The 25,199-nt window shown below is 43.1% G+C and overlaps 1 protein-coding gene across 8 annotated transcripts in view; it reads right to left on the bottom strand.

Moving 5' to 3' along the window:
- Positions 1-919: 919 nt before the first annotated feature.
- The window catches only part of ICA1 (islet cell autoantigen 1), a 140,790-nt gene continuing 116,510 nt past the window's right edge, over positions 920-25,199 (bottom strand). For 6 of the 8 annotated variants that reach the window (XM_039256834.1, XM_039256835.1, XM_039256840.1 and 3 more), the window contains 6 exons: positions 24,879-24,931; positions 22,148-22,210; positions 22,004-22,036; positions 12,338-12,607; positions 2,524-2,610; positions 920-1,174 (listed from right to left, as the gene is read on the bottom strand). In XM_039256834.1, coding sequence (XP_039112765.1) covers positions 1,050-1,174; positions 2,524-2,610; positions 12,338-12,607; positions 22,004-22,036; positions 22,148-22,210; positions 24,879-24,931 — 631 coding nt within the window. In that variant the 3' untranslated portion in view covers positions 920-1,049. The remainder of the gene's footprint in view (positions 1,175-2,523; positions 2,611-12,337; positions 12,608-22,003; positions 22,037-22,147; positions 22,211-24,878; positions 24,932-25,199) is intronic. The other 2 variants (XM_039256836.1, XM_039256841.1) reach the window with 1 other exon arrangement.

The following is a 25,199-nucleotide window of genomic DNA, read 5'->3' as shown; positions in this document are numbered from 1 at the left end:
GAGAGGGGCGTGTGGCCTCTCAGGATGCCACAGGTGACACAGGGAGGGGAGGAGAGGTGCCAGCCCTGGGGCCTCAGCACTGATGGAGGGTCTCAACCGCTTACGTGCTCACATCCAAAACTTGCTCCCATCTCTGCCCAAGCCAGCAAACGTCCATGCCCTTCTCTCCTGGACTGTATGTGGGATGCATGAGATCCTGTCAGGAGCTTCATGCAGGTAAGACTCGTCTTTGTCTTCCCCTTCTGTCCCTTTCCAGCCCCAATGCCCACTCCCCACTGAGCCCCCACAACAGACTCTCTTAACTTGCCTTTGCATGTCAAATATCTCTGCCATTTAATTAAAAAAAAAAAAAACAGTTAATATCACAAGGGACTCCAGAAATACATGCTTTTGAATTCCAGCCACAGAGAAGATAAAAGGAAACACTGGCATCTGCAGATATGGCTGCTTTCCACAGAAATGTTCGTGCAGTGAGACCAGCCCAGCTCCCCTACCCATGTGGGAACACACAGCCCAACACGCGAGGGCTGGGGGACAGTGTCTTTGGTTGGCTGGAGCTTCATCCAGAGCTCACTGGAAGGTGGCATGGCAAGAAGGCGGAGTCTTCCTGCAGCCCCCCTACGAGGGTGACAAAGGCAGGGGTTACATGAGGAGGCGTTTAAGCTTTGCTAGCCTCCCTCTGCCTCTTAGGCTACAGGACTTGTTACTGAAACCTAACAAAGAAAAGGTTCACGATTTGAACTTGGATCTCACAGTAGCCCAGTGACACATCAGCAGCCATAATGCAGACGTCGGCAGGAGGGCAGCCAGCCGGAAAATTGCTCCTAGACAATCCTGTATTGTTAGATCCACAGACAGAATACACTCAAACCCTTTATACCAAATACGAGTAAATAATTATACCAATATAAACAGGGCCTCTGACCCTTTCATTTTATTAAAATGGCACGTCAATATTAAAACAGCATACTGATCACTTCATACTTCTGCGTACCCCCAGGTGTGTGGCTGAGGAGTGGCATGATGGCTCCCTCCGTGAGGCTGCAGACTCATGCATTGAGCAATTCATGTTCTTTATCCGTTTTCCCAACAGCATCAGGATTTGACAATGGGTCGAGGTCAGCAAAAAGGCTGAACCAGGCAGTCAGGTCGGAGGAGGCAGCCTTGGCAGGCTCTGGGGAGAGAAGAGGCAACATGAATACGCATACCTTCCGAAATGCCCAGCTCTGCCATACTGCATGCAGGTGGGTCCAGGCTTGTCTGGAAAAGGGATGCTGCTGCTCAGTCAGATGAATCCCATTACACTCTGTCTCTAAAACTAGCTAGGGGATCCCATGTCTCCCTGTTGGCTGGCTAAGAAACATTTCTAAACCGTGGCCTGAAGCTCAGTAAAGAACGAGCCCAGTTAATCCACACCTGCACCCCCCCCCACCCCCGCCAGCAGATGGCACAGCCCAACAAATTGCCTAAACTCTCAGACTGTGCTGCTTCAACACAAGCAGGGAATACCACTGTGATTTCAGAAATCGAATGAATGGCTGAGGAAGCACGGTGCCTTCCAGTGTCCACTGGAGGAGTCTTTTTGAATCTACTGGGTCAAGGGAAATACTGTGGCCACTTTTCAGGCTTCAGAATATCAGGCTGAGAGAGGAGGGGTGGCACCTGGGCCTGGCTGCTCCTCGTCCCCATCTCCTGTCAGAGGGAGGAGGCCTTTGACATGCGCCCCCACTTCTTCCCCCTCACCCCTCCCACTTCACCTTCACTGGATGCTCCCTTTAGCCGTTCTTCCACTGAACCACCCGCCCTAACTTCCCGAATGCCACAATTATAGAGCCAAATTACGTTCCAGATGAGGAGAGTATTTTCAAAAGAGTGCCTCATGCAAGTAATTTCTACACAAGCTGGGGGCTCTTCTTTATATAAATCATTCCACATGAGGATCGAAGTTCATTGGCTTGGATGACCCAGGCTTTTTTTCCCTTCCCCAACAGGTGGGAGTATCAAAAGCACGAAGAAAATGTCTGACAGGTTATCCTTCTAGCTGAGTGCAAGGAGGAATGTGTTCGCCATCTGGTTGAAAGACTCTTGGAAAATACGGGTGGGACAAGCTGCTAGGAGGTTATGCCAGAGGAACAGGACAGTGGTTATGGGATTATCCTACAGCAACAGGGCCTTTGGTCTTTTCATGAAAATGGCACTGAAAGGGCGCCTGGGTGGCTCGCTCAGTTAAGCATCCAACTTCGGCTCAGGTCATGATCTTGCGGTTTGTGGGTTCAAGCCCCGCGTCGGGCTCTGTGCTGACAGCTCAGAGCCTGGAGCCTGTTTCAGATTCTGTGTCTCCCCCTCTCTCTGACCCTCCCCTGCTCATGCTGTCTCTCTCTCTCAGAAATAAATTTTAAAAAAACATTAAAAAAAAAAGAATAGAAATTAGTAAAGAAAGAAGAGAAAGAAAGAAAGAAAATGGTGTTAGGCCAGTTGAAAGGAAGGCAATTGTCATTTCCAGGGAATCAAACACCGTATTACCTTTCATTGCAGGGCTGTTGTCATTTGGGCTGCTTGCCTGTGGTGCTGGCCATGGAGTAGGAGGATTGACATTGCCCTCTGACCAGCCTGATGTTCAAAACCAGAGGTTGTTAGGTCTAGGGAATAGTGGGCACACTGCCCCACCAGGAACTGGGCACACACACGGTCTCACCCATAGTGGCCTCCAATGAAAAGGAAAAGGGTGACAATACCCTTCTGCCATGTTCTTCATACCTGGGATATATTTTAGGGGACAGTAGGTATATATATATATATATATATATATATATATATATATATATATATATATATAGTCATACCCAATTCATAAGTATGGAAAATTAGAGAAAAGATGGGATTTTGAAAAAAAAAAAGTGAAATTGCTAAGGTTAAAACTTTTTTTTTTTTAGCTCTACGCCCATTTTTCTTCTCAAGTAACATCACTGCATGGTCACACCAAAGATTATCCATAGCACTCCAAGGAAATCAAGTGCCTTGTTTTTCTGTCATAAATGGAGAAAGCCTAAAACAAAGTGGACAACAGTAAATGTAGCGATGTAACTAATAAACTGTGGGTCCTCTCCACTTCATTATGATCCAGCTCATTTATTTTCTATCCAGCTAATTTGAGAAGTTTAGTTACTACAGATAAATAAATGGTAGTCTAGTCCAAGGATATGAGGGGAAAGAGACCCCCTAACTTGTTGTCGTATTCTTACAATGGCACTTGGCTTGGGTAACCCAGCATTCTGTAATGCCCCTGTGCTTTGCCTGCTTCTATGTGACCGCAGCATCTGGCAGTCCTGCGTGGGGAGAGGCAAGCCTAGTTTCCTTCGATGTTTTGGCATGGCTCACATTTAATTTAGAACTTTGCCACATACTCCTTTGCAAGTCTGCTTTAATTCTTGGTGCATTTAAGTCATGACTTCTCATTGAGAGAAGAAATTCCTTCTTCAGTGTGCTCAAAAAAACCTAATGCAGCAGAGGGAGGTGTTTGTGGACTAAGTCCATCTTGATTCTCACTGTGAAACACAGACCATCAGATGATGTATCACTGTTGGGTCCATCATTGTTAAAACCATATCCTTTTACTGGGATGCTCTGATTACAGTGTTTTCTTTGGGAAAGGTTTTGTTTCTGATAAGGCCCTCCTGAGACATCATGTTTGGATGGCACAGTTCAGCCGGGGCAGTGAAACCAATTTCTGGAGCAAGAAAGTCACTGAGTGTAGGCCACAAAAATGATAGGATTTAATGCTGTTCATTTCCCCTGCCACTAGTCTTAAGATTTGTAATAGGAGATGTCATTAGCAACTCTTACTATATTTATTAGTTTGCATTTTTGTGTCACCTCCTAGAGTTGTGAGCCTCTTGGAGGCAGGACATGTATTATTCATCTTTACATCCTTTACTGCACTGCCTGCCACACAATGGCTGTTGAATTAGGATAAACCATTGGAAAGTATTCTTAAACCATAAGGAATACACTTATGAAGCATTATTTTAAGAGATGGCTAAGCAATGCTTGGTGTAGTAAATACTATAATACTCACTGGCTGAATTATTTCATTTTAGGCAAGTGGCCTAACCAATGACAAATGAAAACAGGAGACCTGTGACCTATTTATGGGTCCTAAAACAATGCAAACATATAGAGGGTTTTTAAAAGTATTATTCATTGGAAAGGTACTTGAACATGTAATTAACATAATTCATAAACCATCAAAAGCACCAGATTTTGAGGGAGCTTTCTAGGATAATGGAAATGTTCTAACACTGGACTACAGTTTTAATTGCACAATGTAAATTTACCAGAAATCCTTGAACCATTCTTTTACAATGGCTGGTTTTTATGGTATGTAAATTACAGTTCAAAAAAACAGTTTTAAAAAATGACCCGTATTTGGTGTAATCCAGGAGCAACATAACCTCCCTAGTTCCTAGATAACTAGCCAATGAGCATTCCTTCTAAACACAAATCACATACAACAGTGGCAAATGTGGAAAGTTAAAACTGTGATTCCTTAAGTATGTCAAATAAGGCTAAAAGAGGTAAAATGTAACTGGGTGAATTTTATCCTTTTCCCCTATAATCCTATCCCCAACGCCAAATGTACTCCTGACCCACCTGTGCTTGGCAGAGCCCACCGACCCTTCCCAGCACTCCCTGCGGGCTGGCCTCAATCTCTTGGGGCAGTGGTCCTTGAAGTGTGGTGCCCACACCAACAGCATGGGCATCGCCTGTGAGCTGGCTAGAAATCCAAGTTCCGAGGGCCAACCCTGACCCAGTGAATCAGAATCCCTGGGGGTAGAGCCCAGGAAACTGTTCTAACAACACCCTAGTGATTCTAAGTGCAAGTCTGGGAAGCACTGTCATAGGTGGTCTCCAAGGAGGCCACAAGGGTCACCATCTCTATCAGGATCAGATCATCTTGGTTGAGGCCAGAGCCAGACAAAGACAGAGACCCTCCTAGGAATCAGAGGGGTCTGTCTCAAAACCCCACCTCCTCGGGTCCTGCAGCTTTAAGCTATTCAGTTCTGTCAAGCTCTCTGAGTTCAAGGAGGCCCACACTTTGAGAAAGAACCTGAGGTGACCCAGAGCAAAGCCAAAAGGGTACAGAAGTCCACCCTTCCTCTGTATGCTATTCGATACAGTGGGAACTCAATGAGATAATTCTTCCCATTTCAAAAATATGCACAACATTCATTTTTTTAAATGGCTGCAGAGAATACTCGAAAAGCAAGGCAGGTTCGATGCATTGTATTTTTCAGAGTATAAAATGGAACACATTCCTAAAGGAGGCAGAAATAAATCTACATGTCAAAATGGAGCTCCCCTCACTTTATGTAATGGGCATGTTCCCGAAAAGTTATAAGTAAATAAAATGCCTGCGTATCAAGTCATATTTTAAAAGTACCTGAAATATAAATCATATTTCAAGCCCACTGGATTGTAATGGCATATTCCTTTATAAAGACAATAAATGTCTTCTAATTGGATTCATTTGTAACTATGGATTTTGGAATATTGCTCACCTAAATACCCATGAATCATACAGGCAACATCTAGAATTGGGGGCTTCTCTGGAGCAGAGGACCTAAAGGATGAGGAGTCTGATGACAGTCCCTTAGTGGGGTCTAAGATGATAGGGACAGCATACCTCAGAGTTTTCACAAAGACACAGGCTATCACCATTCCCTTGCCCCACAATGTGAAGCAGAATCAACAGCCAGTGTGCCAAGTCACATTGTTACCTCACAACAGCTATTAGGCGGGAGTCTAAGTGACTTATGTGCATGTGGGAAAGGGAGAAAATGGTATGGCTGCGACACTGGCTAAAACAGAAAGAAAGAAAAGAAAATATCATTTCAGCTGCAATGTCACCCTCACTTATATCACTTTGGGAATTATTTAGGGGAGGGGCGCAATGAGGGTAATTACGGATGGAATGCCAAGCCAGATTTCCAATGTCTTGGCCTCTGTCAGGAAAAAATGCTACTTAAAGAGAACATAGTGTAGCTAATATTCCTGTAATTGCCATCAACTGTTCTCTAGTTGGTGTTAGTTGGCTGAGGCGTTTTTAACATGAAGGTGTGGCTAGAAAGATGTCTCCCCATCTCAGAGTAACTGTGTCAGGAGAGGGTGGTGAAGGGTGGGCGCCACAGAGCCAGAGCTGAGAGCTCTGTGAACAAAATGATTATCCTAGCTCACAGTTCCTTTGATATGTCAACTGTGCTACCCATTTGCAGGAAACACATATAAAATTTTATTGGAGCAATCCTGCCCCCTTTACTTACATAAGGGAAAATATAAATCAGCCAGAAATAACACTGGCCAGCTAGAGCAGCAAGTGAAGCCAAAATAACACCATCCAGAGGAGTACTTTACCATGAATGTAATTTCACTAGCTGAGAGAGCAAAAGCCCAGGCTGGGTTAATGATCACAGCCTAGGGGGCTCTGGGGTGGGGTTGGCAAGGAAAGGGAAAGTGGGAACACCAGAGCCATGTGGCCAAGTACCACCCAGCCATCCATACTTCCCCTTCTGAGCCCCAGTTTCCATTATCTGCAAAGGGTGGATAAAAATTCTTGCCTCATTTATCCCAATTAGGAATAAATTGGGATCTTGTAGGTGAAACCACAGAGTAGAGAGGCTAGACAACAGGCCATCAATAACTCTAAGCTAATCTGAATTTTAGTCCAGCTCAGCAGGCATGTGGAACAACCCCTGAGATTACGTGAGGACTGCTTTCTTTTCATCTGGTGATTCAATGTCTGCTGCTCTCTCCCTCCCTTCTTGTCATCCCTCCATCCACCCAGTCTTTTTTGAACATCTACTGTATTCCAGGCACTCAGCCATGTTCTGGAAATATGATGGTGAGCAACACAAACATGGGCCCTGCCCATGACAACCAAAAGCAAGAAACAGAAAATTCGACCAATCTTATAATGATGTGAGAGAATGGGAATGAGTAAGTATACTGGGTGCAGAGGGAATGGAGGCAGAAACACCTACCCCTGCTGCTGGGAGGAAGAGGGAGTCATGGAAGGCTCCATGTATGAAATGACATTGTAGCTGGGAACTTAGGAACATTGTAGCTGTAGGATGAGAACTTAACCCAGGAAAGCAAGCATCATGGGTGTGGAGGTGGGTGATGTGCTCTAAGGAGGATCGAGAACATATACCAGGGCCCAGTGGTGGGTAGAACCAGGCTCAAGTTCAGTAGGGCTGGAGTCCAGCTTACTGACATAATACATGTTTCTCCAGCAAAACAATGTTGTTAAGTCATGCTAAATAAAGGTGTGGGAAGTGTAGGCAGCAATTAGCCTGGGGTCAGGTCCTAAAGGACCTTGTAAGCCAACCTGAAGAGTTTTGAAATTATGTAAATGACGATATAAAACTCCAACCTGACAAGTCACAAGACCTATGTGGGATTCCCTGATTTCCTCATATATTAAAGGTGGAATAGATGGTGGTGTGGAATAGATGGTCATTAAGGCTCCTTCTATGGATTAAAGGAGACACTTAAATTCTGCACATATCCAAGACCTACAGATGCTCCTCAATACGCTGCTTCTTTGATGGAACAAAAATTCCCTTGGCTCATGCCAAAAGCACTCACTCTGCAGTAAACTCTAACTGCACCCCACGGCCTTCTCCTTCATATCCTTTGAGCCCCAGACATAAGTTATCTGGAGCCAGGGCAAGCTAAGAATGGCAAGAGGTGAGTTCAGTTTGAGAAAAGGTTAATTTGAGATAATGCAAAGCTTGGCATGATATTAGCCTTAAATAGAAACCCACCCAGATGGCGACAGCACCTAGGCATGGTGTAAAACAAAAGAATATCCAGAAGGAACACGGGGCTGTACATTTGTGAGAATGTGGAACAAAACTCCTAACTTTGGTCTGCAGAATCCTAAATTACAAGATGTCCTGGTGCATTCATTTTGAGCAGATGGTAGTCTTTTCAGTATCAGCGTCTATTTCTAAATTAAATTTGGGATATTGGTGGAGAATGGAGAAGAATGTTGAATGAGGCTTATCAGCCTCACCTCATCTCTATCTTGGGCAAGGCAACCCCCTTTAGCCAGCTCTCTTTCTATTCACTTTGAGCAGCCTCAGAAAGGCACAAAATTCTCTTCCCTGTATGACACAGGAAATCCCAGCCCCTATCATGCTGGTAACTTCAGAAACTCTTAGAAATCCTACATAAAATTAACTCCTCTTTCAAATGTTCAGTCTGACTTAATCCTAAATGTAAGCTGTTTTGTTTAGCTCTCCTAGAGCTTGAAGTTGGGATGGAGGTAGAGGAAAATGCAATTGTTATCTTACTAAATCCCCCTTCCTTTCTACTCTCTCAAAGCACAGGGGAATGGATGAGGGGAGAGGACAAAGAAAGGAGGGAGAGAGGCAGACAAAAATGGGGAGATCTGGAGGGGAGACGCAGAAGAGGTGAAGGAGAAGGGAGGAGGGGAGAGTGGGAGGGAAATGCAGCCTGTGGGAGAGCAGAGGTTGCTGGCCCCGGAGCCTGGAGCATTCCTGAAGCTCTCATGACACTGTGACCCTGAGGATGCAGCCTCACCTGGACCTCACAGAGAACCAGGACAGTGGTGGCGAGATGGAGCAGGAATGCGCTTCAGGGAAGATGTGGGCGTCTGCTAGCACAGGCAAAGATTCTATAGACAATTTCGATTTCAAATATTCTATTCTAGAACATCATCTGATTTTTGTGGTTGACAGGGACCCTGCCTCCCCCCCCACACATTCCTCTTCCATGGTAGCAGCCTGTCCTTGGTCTTTGTGTGTGTCCAGGACACCCAGAATCAAGCTAATCATTACAAGTCCTGCTACTCTGGGAACATCCATGGAGAGGCCCGAAGGAACCCAGTGAGGAATCACATTTGCCATCAGAGACTTGGTACAGAGAGGGAGCCGGAAGGGAAAGTGAAAGGCACAGACTCTGGAGTCAGATGGGTCAGATGGGTCACAATCTGTCTCTCTCCTACCAGATGTATGGTCTCAAGCAAATTACCTAGCTACTCTGTTCCTCAGTTTCCCTGGGCTCTAAAAGGAAATTATGTTAATACCTGCCTGGGATGGGTGTGGTGAGGATTAGGTAAGTCAGCTCTCTACCTTTCACTCTCTCTTCTTTCACTAAGCCAACATGCCAATGGGCCTTTGTACTCCATGTTGTGTTTGACTATTTATTTTGGTTGTTTATTTAATTTGGGTTTTGAGATGATCTGGATAATCAGGGGAAGCAGTTTCAATATGAGGTGTCAGAAGTTTAATAGTTACTTAGATGCTTCTGTAATTCATGTATATAGGTGCAATTTCTAGACCATGGATGTAATAAAGAAATCTAGAGCCAATATTCATCTTTTCCTCTTTTTTAAGGGGAAAGTCCTGATGAAAGCACAGAATGTGGATGTAATTAGATTACATGATCAATCATTAAAGCAAAGGGCCTGTTCTTTGTTTGTACCATGTCTGTTTTGATGGTTCCCTGAATCTGGGCAGCACCAGTGGTAGAATTATGGGGGCACCTACTGGGAGTCCATAAGTGTAGAAGAGGCTGAATGGGCTTCCTCTTTCAAACACTTAAATTACACTTTTTTTCCCTGTCATTTTGAGACATTCAATTGGTGGCTGTTGGCATGCAAAGGCAACAAGAGAACTCAGAGATTACAAAACAACTCCTTTAACACTGGCATTCACAGAACACCAGCAGAGAAAAGGAAACTTTTAGCAGCCAGGGTGATCCCTTTAAATGGTAAATCACATCATATCCATTGTTGGTCTAAGATGCTATGATGGTTTCCATCATATGGCTAAAAAAAAAAAAAAAGGCCCAGGTTCTTCCAAAGGCGCGGGGCCCTGTGTGGCCTAGCTTCTGCCTCCTCATCTCACTTGGACCACAGTGCTCTTCCTGCAGACCCTTGGCCATGCCAGGGGTGTCCTTCCCTGGGCAATGGCACATGGGTTCCCTCAGTCTGTATCTCCACATGGCTGATTCTCTCATCTCCTACAAGTCTGCTCAGATCTCATCTTAATGCGAATCCTATTTAGTTCTACAGCCTGACCTACCCTGCTCTCCACCTAACACTGTCTATCCCCTGGTTCTACCTTTCCTTTTCTTCATCATCCCAATCACTTTCTCACCCACTATGTGATTTTTCTTTATTATGCTTATTGTTCATTATCTCTTCTTCATTAGAATGTAAGTTCCAGGAGGCAGAAGCCTTGTCTGTTATGTTCTCAGATGACTCCCCAGCGCCTGGCACCTAGAAGGACCCAGTCAATCTAAGTTGAAGGAGAAACTTGCTAAGAAGCTAGTAGGGTGGCAATATCAAGTTAGATTTTGCTTGCTTGAGAAATAAATGGCCTGCCTTGGTAGCACCTCTCTACCAGTACAAGAATGCCTCTTTCAACAATGAGCTTGCATTTCTCACTGTCAGAACACCTCCTCCCCCCCACCCCTTTTTTTTTTTTGAGAGAAACAGAGACAGTATGACTGGAGGAGGGGCAGAGAGCAGAGAGAGAGAAAATTCCAAGTAGGCTTCACATTGCCAGGGCAGAGCCAAATCAGGGCTTGATCCCATGAAACTGTGAGATCATGACCTGAGCTGAAACCAAGAGTCAGACACGCAGGCACCTCAGAATACCTCCCTCATTAGACCCAAGTGTGCTCTTGTGCTGTTTCTTTGACTTGGGATAAGGCTAAAGTGCAAAGTCCATGGCCACTGCTCTGCTCCTAGCTCTCAGACATAGTTCCAGGGCTGTGGCCCCTGAGGTGAGATCTTCTCACCCTGCCTGCTCAGGAACAGGGCGTGAAGCTCTGACTTCTCTGCTGTCAGTGGAGGCCACTTACAAGTGAATGACACTCAGCTGCCCCAACTAAGTGAGAGCACTGCCAATACCATTGCTGCGGGCAGCAGGGGCCCTAATGTCTCCACAGCTCGGGGCCCCAGTGGGGTTCATCCTGCAGCACAGCTGGAGAGTCTCCAGCAGCCCCAATATCCGAGCAGAAGATCCTCGCTCTTGGCTTCCAGCTCTCCCACGACTTGTTGGCACCTCCCCCGCAGGTGGGTGGGGGTGAAACTCAAGTCACTGGTGCTCATCTGGGGTGCCAATGAAAGAGATGGCGAAACCCAGAGGTGAAACTCAGGGTGAAGTATTTTTGGATTCCATGTATCCCTCCTATCTCTAACTCTGTTACTGAAAATAAGTGACATGGCTACAAAATGGGACTCACAAAAGAAGATAAAAGGAATCATGTATTTCATTAAAAAAGGAGGGGACATCTCTTTTACATCTTGCCCACCAAGTCTTGCTGTGTCCATGATCTCATCTCCAAAGACCTGAGGTTTTTTTTAATAGCTCATAATTACTTAATCATTCCAGTGCTGCTGTTTGTTCTCAGCTCTAAGTGCCAGATAAACACTTATTAAGGAGATAGCCTAAATTCATGGAAAAACCAAAACAATTTGAGAATTTAATAATGATTCCTGTCTTACAATTAAAGTGACATGAAAGGAGGAAAATGGTGTCGAAATACTAGAAAACAGTCTCCTTCCCAAGGTCTGTTGAGAAACTCAAACTTTAAAATTTCAATTTCAATCCGAGGTTTAGTTTGCACTCTGAATCAATGCGCTCCTCGTGCTGGCAGTTCTCAACCCGTGTGCTGCCCTGTGCCCTGACCAATGTTGCCAGCCACACATGCTCAGTGAGGAAACTGTATTTCTGCTGCGGCCAAGGCGCATGGGGCTGCTGGGCCCCGTGGTTAAGGCACGACAGGAGCAGCTGAACTGACAGCATCCTCAGGGTTGGGGTAAGTGAGGATGGAGAGACAGCAAGAAGCAAGATAAAATTCAATGTGCAAAGAGCTAAGAAGCCCAGTGAGATGTTACCTGGCACCTAGAAAGATGACATGTGTATAGAAATGTGGAGAGCTGGCCAGGCAGAAATGGCCAAAGCCAACAAGGCCATGACTGGGAAGATGATCTGATTCTCTAAGGTATGCCCTGCAAAAGCCTAAAATTAGAACAAGACATTAAGATTGAGAGCCACCTCTCTAACCTTTTATTAAAAGGAAACATGAACATGAGGAGAAAATTATGAGAAGCAAAATATGTAAAACTCTGCAACGTATCTTAAAGCTGGAATAGGACTCTGAGACTTCAACTAAAAAGTCACTGGATATAAAATAAAAACCAGAAAACATAAAAAAAGACAAAGAAGGTAGGAAGAGCCTTTTGGATTAAAAATAACAAACAGCAATAACACAAACCTGTTTCAATCCCCATGGTACATACCTTGTAGTGAGGCCTGTAAGTCTTTCATGTTTTGGTCTAAAAGCTGTGAAGGAAGGAATCCTGAGCCTGCCTGGGGCCTGGGGTCTGGTTCTCCGGGGGCCACAGTGGGCACTGGCTCCTTCAGCCGGCCGTCTCCAAACACAGCAGCCCACTCTTTGCTGAACTCACCCTCGTCCAGGGAGGAAGCGTTGAAGATCTCATTCAACAGCAGCAGGTCATCTTTGTCAGCACTTTCGGGTTCTGGGGTCCCTGCCACTGGGCCCAGGCAAGCTGATTAAAGTAACAGCACAATACACATCATCACCCAGGGCCCAAGCCCTTGGGAGCAAATGCAGGGGGTGGCTGGGATGGAACGGACTGGCTGATGGCTAGATTTAAGAGAAAGTTTATCAAACCATAAATTATTCTCATTATAGTCTCTCAAGTTTCAGAATTCAATCTCTAGTCCCACTGTCCCTCATCCCCCTTCCTCCAAAGCAAGTCCAGTTTCTGGGCATCATTAGAATTGCACTGAAATACTTTCCCTCAAAACTCTAGGGTTTTGTTCTTTTCTTAATATAAAAGCAAATCTACCACCAAAACATTTCTCAGACAGGAAACAAAGCCAGGATTGAAGGCATGTGGGAGGTTTTGTTCCTTGTTTGTACAGCTTCCCAAATCTTTTCACACAACAAGCCCTAAATCCACAGCCAACACACCCTGCGGGAGTCTGCTCTGTCATCCAGGATGGGGAGAGGACCCGTGCCACACCCTGGGCAGGAGCAGAGAAGTCAGGAAGTCCAACGACGACCAAGGAAGGGCCCTTGCTTCCTTTCTCCTTTGCTACAACTAAACCCACTGCAAGGCCTTGCCAGAGCAGAGGAAAGGTGGGTCTGGTTTGCCTGAGGCCAGCAGTGAAAGAATGACAGGAAAACAGGGCAAATTATGGAACCATCTAGAAAAGGCCAGAGACACAGCCCCGGGAGGATTGGAATGAGCACCAGACCAGAGGGGAAGAAGCCCTGAGGCCATTCTTTACTTGCTGTGTGACTACAGCAAGCCCCTTACCTCTTCTTGGCCTCTTGTTTTATACCTGTAACATGATAATTTTAATAACGCCCACCTCAAAGCACTGTCAGGAAGACTAAAAGAAATACATCTTTAAATCTCATTGTGTGTCCACAAGGAAGCCTTTAAAGAAGAAATCCATCCTTATAATATGAACACTGACAAAACACTGAACAGGGAAAACAAGTAGAATGGGGACATCACTAGCCAGAAATCCTACAACAAGACCTTTCACTGGGTTTTCTACATATTCTGAACACCAAAGACTGTTGGTCTTACTAACTGTGGCTTTGTTGTGGTACCTGACTGCCACACGGGAATTGCAAATGTTGTTGTAAGTCTCGAAGAGAAGGAATAATCGTGATTTGTATTTTCTGAGCTATACTGCAATTCTGATACTGTCATATTGAGATTAACAGGTTTCCCTCAAATATATGAGATAATTAGCAAGTGAAGGCTTTTTAAAAAATAGATAAAGCTTATCTGTCAGCTTAACTGGATCTATTTTCAACCACACTTTATATAAAGGTGTTCTGACTGAGAGGACTTCTGATGTGCTGAGCAGACTGGCTATAAATCTAGGAAGGGAGGAGTCCAGGCACTCTCTTATCACTGTGGTTTAAAAATAGCGGCAGAATATGGCTTTAATTGGGCAACTGTCTAATTTAAGTACTCTTATTGTTTGCGTTATCACAGAAATTTAAACTGAGATGTAGCTTGTACGTGGGTGGTAAGAAGACAAAGGAAATGGCATTTTAGCAAATAGGCTCATGAGACAGTTCTTCAGAAGGAGAGTGGGCAGCCAGGACCCACTCTGACCTGTGCAGGGTGGAAAGGCAGGTGGGTAGGGTAGGCCAGCCCATATCTGTGAATGCAGGCAGAAAGCTTGGCGGGGTCCGTTACCATGCGGTTGGCTAGGCATCCTCCCTCCTTTCCACTCTCAATCTTACTTGGTGTCACTCTTTTTACATATATTAACCTCACAAATGTCCATACTTTCTGCTTTCAGTCGGGACTGGAATACCCACACCTTTTCTCATGGTTTATTCTGGCCTGCCTGAAACCCAGATGATTGCTGAACCAAACCTGTTTTATTGGAACCAATTCAAATCAAAGAGTAGACTCCAGGGGAAGGGATGACTTTAGATGAGCACTGGAAATTATGTGTATTCTTCCTGAAGTCACTTTACAGCTCTCTGCTAAGCCAAACGCTGACTACTCTTTGATTTGAATTGACATCATCAATTGATTTGAAGTGACATTTGATTTGACATCATCAAGATACAAATCCAGGGAAGACCAGAACTAACATTAGCAACAATAAATAATAAACTTTAAGCCTTCCAAAAAAAATAACCAGACACTGGGAAAGCTTTATCTTTATTTTTACTATTTAGGTTGTATGTGACGGCTTTGAGTGGACTTCTGTGGGTTTTGTTAACTTAGCATCCCTTCCCTCTTCCCCTTCGGTTTTTCCTTTCTGGAAACACCTTCTTCACAGGATCCTAGTGACATACCACATGAAGTGCCTCACCACCTCTCATCTAGGGTGGCCAGAGTCCTTCATTTCTCAGGTCATGGGGACTGGCTCAGGGATGGGCACATGCCAGAGGCTTCCCTGAGCTTGGTATATGGAAGGTGGAAGGAGGAGGGCGTCTCTCTGATTTCAGGTTCTTTATAAAGATGCAGTTTTGAGGCTCCCAGGAATGACAGGGCCAAACACAGAAGAAAAAAATATCAAGAGTTGGAAAGAGAATCCTGACAACACTGTCTAAGCCCTGGATCCAGCCTCATTTGAAGCCATTCCACCACTGTATGTCCCCAGTTACTTGGACCAATACCCAATATGTTCTTTTCTTAAAGCCAAACTACTTAGAGAAGGGTTTCTATTACTTCCAACCAAAAGATTCCTGACCAATATTATATCTTGTCAAATTCAACTATACTGACAATAATGAGAAAGGGACCCATGGCAAGGATGATCTTGTCTAGAGCTGGTTCTGAACAGAGATTTAGTTGGAGATCTAACATTGAATTTAGTCTATTAGTGTCCTGGTTATTTAACAGTTAAAGTGGGTTGCACAGAGGACATTTTCTCGAAGAGAACTTATTACTTCACTAAAAGCAATGAAACCGGCACCAACTTGAACCAGAAAACAGGGAAACCCAATTATTGCCCTGATAATTAAGATGCTTGAAATTACTATACATAACTCATAAGAAAAACTTAATTACAAGTAGAAAAGGACAGGTTTAGGTCTGTAACCAGACATGTCAAGACTTGAAAAATAACACTAGTCAGTTGGCTCTTAAGAATCAAGCTATCATTTTCCTTGGAAATAATTCAGCTCAACTGTGAGAAAATGGGGACACACACACACAGAGATGACAAGCTCTTTGAGAGAAACCCTGGTAACGGCAGTAGAGGCAGAGTCAGGGCTTCACCCAGGTAGCTGAGCAAGTATCATGCCTGGGTCATGGCACCCCATCCTGCTTTTGTCTTCAAGGCTGAGCCAAAGTTCTGGAGCTCTCAAGTGCCAACCCACAGATTCCATTCTAAGCCCCTTCATGCTCTTGCAGGCTCCCGAGTCTCCATGTTCACTCTCACATCTGATAACACACCCCCAGACGTTACTACAAAAATAGAGGCCAGTAGACACAATGAACTCTAGTTCTCACCTCCAGGACTTCAGCTCTATAATCCTTTATGAATTCCCTCTGCCTTTTCTTTTTTAAATGTTTGTTTATTTTTGAGAGAGAGAGAGAGAGAGAGGTGGGGTGGGCGGCGGGGGGACACAGAATCCTAAGCAGGCTCCAGGCTTTGAGCTGTAAGCACAGAGCCTGATGTGGGGCCCAGACTCACGGATGGTGAGATCATGACCTAAGCCCAAGTGGACACTTAAGCAACTAAGCCACCCAGATGCCCCTCCCTTCTCCTTTTTAACATCAGCCCTCTGTACACCCTCCCCTCCTGCTGGGAGCCTGCTCTGCCCCCACCAGGATTCAGCTCCAGCATCTCTAGTCTTTCTCTCCTGACCTCAGAAGATGTGTGCACATCACAAAAGCCCATCTTGTAACTGCTGTCTCCTTGGGCACCCTGTCCTACCCTCAACGTTGCTGCTCTAGTTTCTTCTCCCTTCTATAGCCACACACTCAACTTTGTCACTGCTCTTGTTTCAGCTACCTGTAGTCAAGTTCCTGCCCCCACTCCACATGGCCGTGGCCCTCCTGAAGGTTACCAGTGAGATCTTCATGGCCAATTCCAATACCTTTTTCTCTGGCTTCACCTTCTGTGGGACTTTGTTCTGTTGTCACTCTGGAAATGGCTGTCATCTCCTGGGGTTTCCATGAAGTGGCTCTCTTGGATGTCCTCCTATCTCTTCGACAATACTATCCCTGCTCATTCTTCCTATTCTGGTTGCCCTAAAGTTTCCTCCTAAGCCATATCTGCCTTCCGTACATTATCTACAGAATATCTTATGTATTCTCATGGTTTCAGTCTCACCTGGGAAGATTCTCAAGTCTCCATCTACAATTCCAAGTTTTTTTGAACTCTGATGACAAACTCCTGACTCGAGGGTCCCTTGGGGTTTACCATTGGCAAGCCTGCTGGCACTCCATAAAAGCACCCTCCTCACTGTACTCAGTGCAGCTGTGAGATTCTTACTTTCTTACTTGAAAACCTTCAGTGTTTCCCTCTGACTCCCGAGGAAAGGAACACTCCTTACAGTGGTATTCAGGACCTCTGCTGTCCAGCTCTAAGGCAGCCCTTCTAGCAACTCATGAGCACTGCCTTCAGAGAAGCCTATGCTTTGGCAAAACTCCCTCACGTTTGTCATTTCTCAAACATGCTTTCCTGTCTTCCTGTCTGGGAACCTGTTTTCTCCCAGTGGGATACTAGAGAAGAAGAATCATACTGAATTGAAAGGAACCTTGGAGATTATCCCCCCTTTAACTCACTTTACAGATGAGGAAAAAGATACCTGGGTCAGATGACCTGCCCAAGGTCATAAAATTTATGAGTTACAGATTATCTGTCTGGGGCACAGGTCAAGATGTGTTCTCAGTGCAGCTCACCATGCTCCCCTCGGAGGCTGTTAAAAATGTCATATATAAATGAATATTCAAGCTTTTGTGAAGTTTTGAGGGTTTCTAAGGTCAGACGGCTCCACCAGCAGCCAGGCAAAGCTCTTGGCTGTGGGCAGAGTGGCAGATCCACACAGCATGTTTGCCTGGTACTGCCCAGGGGTTCAAAAATAAAATTCCTATGCCCCTGGGAAAATATTCCCTAGGAAAACTGATTCTGAGCCAGTGAGCTCTAACTGATTCTGACCTAGCGAGTTTTCAGAGTGAAAACTGACATACAGAGGAAGCTCTCTTAAGTTCAGATGGAAGGTGGGTGACAGAAAGTAGATGGGGGAAACTGGTGACAGCCCACTCAGGTTATATTTTTGAAATCAAACTGAGTTTCATGACCTCAGCAGGAATTAGGAACCCAAGAGATGGAAATGGAGCTACAAAGACTAAAAATGAGAGCACAGGAAAACAAAGAGATAAATGTCACATCAGTTACCTTCATCTGTGTGTGAAACAGGAAGACTGTGTTTCTCTGTTTTCTCCCTGGTCCCCACTCTCAGCATTATGACTAATGTAAAGGCCACACACTTGCAATACACATGAAAAACCCCAGCAACCAACACAATGCTCACATCACCCGACAGAGAGTATGGGGGAGGGGGGAGAAAGGTGGGGTGGGAAACCACCGTACAAAAAGTCTAACGAGAAAAGTATTTGTCCTTATAAAAGACTCTGGTAACAAAGTGTACTTTTTTGGAATCCAAGAATACTACTTCTAAAAACTCCCCTGTGGTGAAAAAAGACATAGCTAATAATAATAATAACAGATGGGGAAAAATCCATCTCTACCCACTTTCTGGAATACACACACATCCCAAACAAAAACAAAAACAAAACCCCAATCGTGTTAGACCCTGAGTAGGCACTCAAAGTACTTCTTGATGATCCCCAGCCCTGGTCCTCCATTTTAATATTAAATCTTAACAAGCAAGTGATCTTAACTGAAAAACTTGACACCCGGGGCAGGAGGAAATCTATACAGAACACTACTGACTACATGGTGATCAAGTAAGAACAGTAGAGTGTTTGGTTTTAAAAATGCATCATTATTTTATGTAAGGAATGCCAGCATTTCATCCTAGGATGCTGAGGGAAACAGGGAGAAGAAAAAGTTTATGAAAAAAGATAACAAGCTTAGTCTTTGCCACACTGCATGTGAGGAAGCAATCAGGTTCCTAGTCAGCTCTATATGGAGAATGAAAGAGATGGTCCTGAACACCTGGGGAGAAACCAGGCGTGGGGCCATAAGCCTGTATTATTGTTAAGGGCCAAAGGTCTGCACTCGGACCTAAGGGAACTACTAAATGAGCTTCTTTGTTGTTCTTGATGGTTGGCCAGAATTTAGAGTCACAAGTCTGAAAGTAGTAACCAAGGAAATGGCAGAATTGCAATGTTTTAGTTGCAATGTGTACAATTAAATTTTTTTTTAAATTTTAGTCTTGTCTAAATCCAAGTAATGAGATATAGGTGGGCTAAATTCATCTAACTCTGTTCTGCTTTATACCCTCACTTTCTATTCAGTTATCTGATAGTCTTTTTTTTTTTTTTTTCAGCCCAACTTTGAGGAATACAAACACTTCTGCATGTTACAACTAACTCATGAATTGAAGTTGGGATTGTCACATGTGGTCACAAGGTGATTTCAGAGCCACTTTCAAGTTACTGCAAAATGTCACTTGGTTTCTTTTTCACTTAAAAACTTGTATAAAGTGGCCAAGTATTTTTACTTCCATTATCTATTTAGTTGGAGAAAACACATTTCATCATGACACTGAATTGGAGTGATTTTCTGGGCAGCGGCTCCTTGAGAACTGTCTCCTTGTTGTTGTCATAAGTGGTCTGCTTTTTGATAACGCTGTACCACACATTGGCCATTACTTGTCTGACAGAATTATCACTGGGAGCGAACTGACCCCCAAGCAGTAGGGCACTAGAGCTTATAGCCCCCAAGTCCTATAAAGGCAGCCATTCCTGGATTAAGCTCTTTTTATTTCTTGATTGCTTAATGTCTTGCATATTATAATCAGTGTTTCAATTCAGGATCTGGGCCTTTTGGTAGTTTTATGAAGGGCACACATTTTGAAGTCAATTAATTATCATGTGTTCTGTTCTTCAATCACCACAAGTTCTATGCACTGACAGAGTATTTCTAGACCTGTGGTCATGTTAATCTTTAAGGTGATGGTGGCCTAGGGGTTGCCAATGCGGAAGAGTCAGATAGTGATATCGCATGGCTTACGCCTCGAGAAGGGCTTTATGGCCTGGCAGTGATAAAGGGAAAGGAGAGTTAAATGTGACATTGCATTTAACTGAGACAATCCGTAAATCAACTTTCTGCCTGAAAACAAATACACATTTTGGGATAGAATAGAATCACCTATCATTAGAATTGAATGAGTGCTCCACAAAAAGGGTGTGAGCTGCTATTCTATGAAACAAAGACTGTTAACTATAAACCAATGAGGTATAAAAGTTGTTTTAAATAAAGAGAAAGACAACAATCTTATTCCAGTGTATCTGAATACACTTGTGTGTATTCAGTGTATCTGAATACTCAGAATAAGCTTATGAAAGTAAGCATGTATCTCAGGCAGTAGCATTTCTGATTTAATTCTGTGAAGAAATGGAGAATGGCCACTGGGTTAATTTTCACTGTATCACTACTACCAAGTTGAAAAGGTCAATATCCAAAAGCAAGAATCCTTTTTTGTAAGAAGAGGGGAAACATAAGAATATGGACTTATGTCTGTTTGTGTGTATGTAAAGAAATAGGGATGAGAATATGGAATCAACAGTAGGGAGCAGAAATGGGAGTCAGAATTTTCCACAGTCTATATTTTTGTTATCATTATCATGTACTGATGAGAATGTACCTATTCAAAAATTACATTTATGAAAATAATGCTATTAAATAGATACTAAAAGCAAAGAGCAAATTACATAAACAAGAGGTTAGCAACAGGAAAAATAACAATCTCACTTTCAAAATAAATTGAAAGATACATATAAGTATAAATAACTTGTGAAATGTTAAGATTTGGTAAAACTACATGGTGGGTACCTACTGTGTGCTGTATTATTGCCTTTATCTCACCTTTGCAAGACTGCAATATTTCTCCCTTCAAAAAAAGTTGTGAGAAAAGTCCCGTGTTTCATAAAAGTAATTTAACCTTATGCCACGTGGGAAATGTTTTTATGAAAATGGAGCCCCCCCCCCACCGCCTCCATAATGGCAGTGAGCTTTAACTATTGGCTTTGTACTTTCATAACCTGGGGTGATTTTAATATTAACACATTAGTACCATTCTGATAAAAATACACATGGACATTTATGACATATTGCAAAGTGTGTTGCCTGGAATCAGAAATTAGTAAGGAAAGCAGGTTTATTCCAAGTTTATAATCCTAAGTCCTGCAAATTTAATGTAAGAGTTCTACTGCCTTTCGATTTTTGAAAAAGCTTTAATCAATGCCTTCTGTTCCCAAGACTTTCTTCCTCTCACACTTTGGGGATTAAACCCAAATAAAGCTTAGACTGAATAGAGAAAAATTTCAGCCCTAATTAAATGGGGTGCATAGGATGAGCTTGCCCCATTTCCAGTCTAGGAGAAACTTGTTAAACCAGGGTGGACTATATATCAGTAGCCCAGGACAAAAGATGCTCTAGCATTTGTCTCAGAATCTCAGGGATATACTGGACTCATGATAAATCATCACAATCAAACCCTTGGTGGTACGGAAAACAAAGGCTATATGAGGCTGAACACACTCAATTTCCTAGGGTCACTTAAGACTATGCCTGTCTCATCCAGATCCATGCTTCTGGATTCTCTCTTGGGGAGTTATCTAGTAAATTATTTTAGGTGGTGAACTTGGGTGGGTGACCTAGCCAGGCAAGCTCTTCCTCTGTGTTTAACTTAGGTTCACTGGAGGTGCAGCACACTACACCACCAGGACAATGTCGCTAGAGCCACTATCTCAACTGCTTACCATCTGAAGAGTGTCTCTGTGTCAGAGGCCATGAGAGACTCTGTATATACATGATCTCCAATTTTAACAACAGCCTAGAAAGACTGTTGCTATTGGTTCCATTTTACAAATGGAGCAAATGAGGCTGAAAGAGCTCAAGTGTGAAGCAAATTACTTAAGGCCTTACAGATAGTTTGTGGTAGAACTAATACTCAAATCCAGGTCTGATTCTGAAAGCCATGTTTTTTGTACTATAGCATACAAACTTTGACATAATAACTTTTAGCTTTAGTAGTCTAAACATTACGTAATTAAGCTAAGGATGACAAATCCCACATATACTAATTTGTGCTTGGGCATATTTAAAGTCATTTATAAAGACAAATGACAGTTACCTAAAAACAATTAGCTTGGGAATGCAAAGTTATTCAAAAAATAAACATTACATTTTCCTGCATGTAAAAACAGTATTAAAAATTAAATTATAATCCCAAAGAAATGTATAAATCTTACCACCTTCCTCGGGTTTCATGCCTAATAGTTCATCTAGAGGTCCATTAGAGGAGGGGAAAGAAAACAAAATTATGAGTCAGTTTCATTTTGTAAGGAGTTTGTCAAATTGATTAAAATTAAGTCATTTTCCTTAATCTAGATTACCTGAGCATACATTATGTGTAGAGCTTTTGTCTAAGGCAGTTAAAACACTTTTTCCATCTTCAGCTGTAAGTAGAACATATGCACTTGGTTACCACCAATTCGAATGGTGTGTGTCTTCATATACTATTTCAGTGTAAGGTAAACACATAGCTCCTCACGCAGAAGCAGGGGTCCTCCATTACATTTTGCTCAAGCTGTTGGCTCTCAATGAATTCTGAGCTGACAGCCTCGAATCTTGCTTTGTTTGGTGGAAAACAAACATATGACACTGACTTCACACTTTTTTCATGGACAAACGCATGGCTTAAGTAATTGATTAATGATGGTGCTATGAACCTTAACCACTGGGCAGATTACTGAGTGAAAGCAGTCAGTCTGTAACATAATTCCATACATACAACATAATTTTAACTATACTGAATTCTGGAAAAGGCAAAACCATGAAAACTGTAAAAAGTTTTTGGGGGAAGGGAGAGATGAACAAGGTGCAGCCACAAGGAAGATTTAGGACAATGAAACTATTCTGTATGATACTCTAATGGAGAATATATGTCATTATACGTTTGTGAAAGTCCATAAAATGTATAACACCAAGAGTGCACCCTAATGTAAACTATGAGCGATAATGATGTGTCAGTGTTGGTTCATCAATTTTAACAAATGTATTACCCTGGTGAGGGATGCTGATAATGCACAGGTGTGGGAACAGGGGGTATTTGGAAATTTTGTATCTTCTGCCCAATTTTCTGTAAACTAAAAACTGCTCTAAACAATAAAATGTGTGTATGTGTGTGTCTGTGTAGGTGTGTGTCTGTGTATACAACACAACATGCTTAAAACTTAGTTTGCTCATGTGTATATTAGACTTTTTGCAGGTCACAAAATAAAAGATGACACTTCATTATGGTGGATTCCACTCTTTGTATACATCAAACAAGGAGATCAGCATTTGCAGTCTCAAAATATTATGCAAATACCATAGGTGAACACATTACCCAAAGAGAAAATCTGATCCTCTATATTATCATATATTGTATAAATATATCAGTTGTATCGATATGTAACTTGAGTACAACTATAATGAACTGGAGTTTACATTTTCCCTCAAAACTAAAATGATTCTATTTGTTTACCTAGATTCCCACAATAGAATTCATGCTGTTGGCACCCAAGGGAGACTGGGGCTGGAGGTGTTGGTCAATACAGTCAGAGAGCTCTTACATGGCCAACAACTTCAGGCTGGCCTGCCTGTCTTCTGCCACCTGCTCCCTCCTTCATGCTCTAGAACATTGTCCCTCTGACCTCCTGGTGCTCCCTGGCTCACAGCCTTTGTGCAGGCTGCTTCTTTCACTGATAGCTTTTGCAACTAGCTCTTGTGATCCCCTCAAATAAGTGAGTTGTCCCTATCACACATGCCCAGAATCCTTGCTGTTCTTACCAAAGCTAGAGTTGTCCAATTGCTGTGCAATTTTAGATTACCACCTGCTTCCCTTGTTGACCATGAGCCCCATCCTGGGAAGGGTCTGAATCTGTCTGTGTACTACTGTGTGCCCAGAGCTGAGGGCCGTGCCTGCCTGCCACACAGATAGCACTCAATAAGAAATATCTGTTGTAAACATGAATGAGTATGTAAGTGGAGGTGTGAACACACAAAAGGATGACATGAAGCCAAGTTAGAAAGGCATAAAGGTGAGAGCGTTTTGTTTTGTTTTGTGCTGAAAGGCAGGTGTGAGAAAAGCAAATGAACCAGTAATGTGGGAAGAGAATAAAGTAGGTGAAGCAAACGGTTGGAAAAGTAGGAGGAAAGACAGAAGGAAGGTTGAGGGTGAAGGACAAGCAGAGAAAGAAGTCCCAGGGTCTACCTTCCCCCTCCTATCTCCTGGAAGGGCTGCCATAGCAAAGGGTGAAGTGAGCAGAGGTGGATATACCCCCCAAGAGGGTCAGGCTGAACACAGGGTTAGGGTAAGTTTAGTTCTCTCCACATCACCTGTAAAGCTTTCCCCTGCATCTCAGAGGATTTGAGTCCCAGTGAAAAGTTCAGCATTACATCACCTTAGTCTCACCACATTTTACTGGACCCTCCACTCCTTTATGAAAAGAACCAGTGAAAACTGGCAGTAATGGCAGGAGACAGGAATAGCTGACAAACCTTTCACAGCACATTGCATCATCTACCAATGCTCTGATCGCTTTTCCAACCATTTGAGGGTCGGTATACTCGAGGGAGCTGGGATTGCTCATGACAGAGCAGATCCAGGAATCACCTGGAAAAGCCATGTCTGAGCTATCCCTATCTGTTCCCAATAAAGGCCAACACCCACCCCACAACACAATGAAAACAAACTCACCCAACCTGATCATGTAATCTTATTAAAATTATCTTTACAGCCCAAATGGCAGTTAGGACGAGTAATGGCAATAGCAGAATTGTTATCATCTGTTGTCAGAGAAATAGCTGTTAATTCTCAATTTTGGATGCTCCTCTGACAGACTGCTGCTGAAGTGCCTAATGATGCTATTTTCTGGTTCACAACATAGAACCTCTCTCAATTATGCTATATGGTCAGCATCATTGATATTTGCAAATTTAAAACTAAAATGATAAAAAGCAAATTAAAATACAATTTTCTCATTTGGAAAAGAGGAAAGGAAGAATCTGCGAAAAAAGAAAATGACTGGTTGCTGAGCAGTACTATTTCAGAAGCAATTCTAAATAAAAATAAAAACTTACTCTTAAAACTAGAGGATTCCTTGCGCTGATTTTCATCCTCTAATGAAATTAACCTTGAAATTAAAAAAAAAAAGTTAGCAATCTAGTTCTGAAAATTTTGTATGTATGATACACCCAGATTTTCTGTACAATATTAATGCACTTTTAACACCCAGATATGTGCATGCACACATGAAAGGTGAACGCGTAGTCATTTAGATGCTATTCATTTTTTTAAGAAGACATAAATTCATTGTTTTTTTCCTGTCCTACAGCTGGTTCATAGCATCTTAATAGCTGAATCTGGTTTCATCATAAGTCATATATTCTGTAAATATCTAG

Source organism: Hyaena hyaena, unplaced genomic scaffold, assembly GCF_003009895.1.
Source record: "Hyaena hyaena isolate Hyena2069 unplaced genomic scaffold, ASM300989v1 scaffold_590, whole genome shotgun sequence".
Lineage (NCBI taxonomy): Eukaryota > Metazoa > Chordata > Mammalia > Carnivora > Hyaenidae > Hyaena > Hyaena hyaena.
The sequence above is the reverse complement of the archived record's forward strand: the minus strand, read 5'-3'. Positions and strand labels throughout refer to the sequence as shown.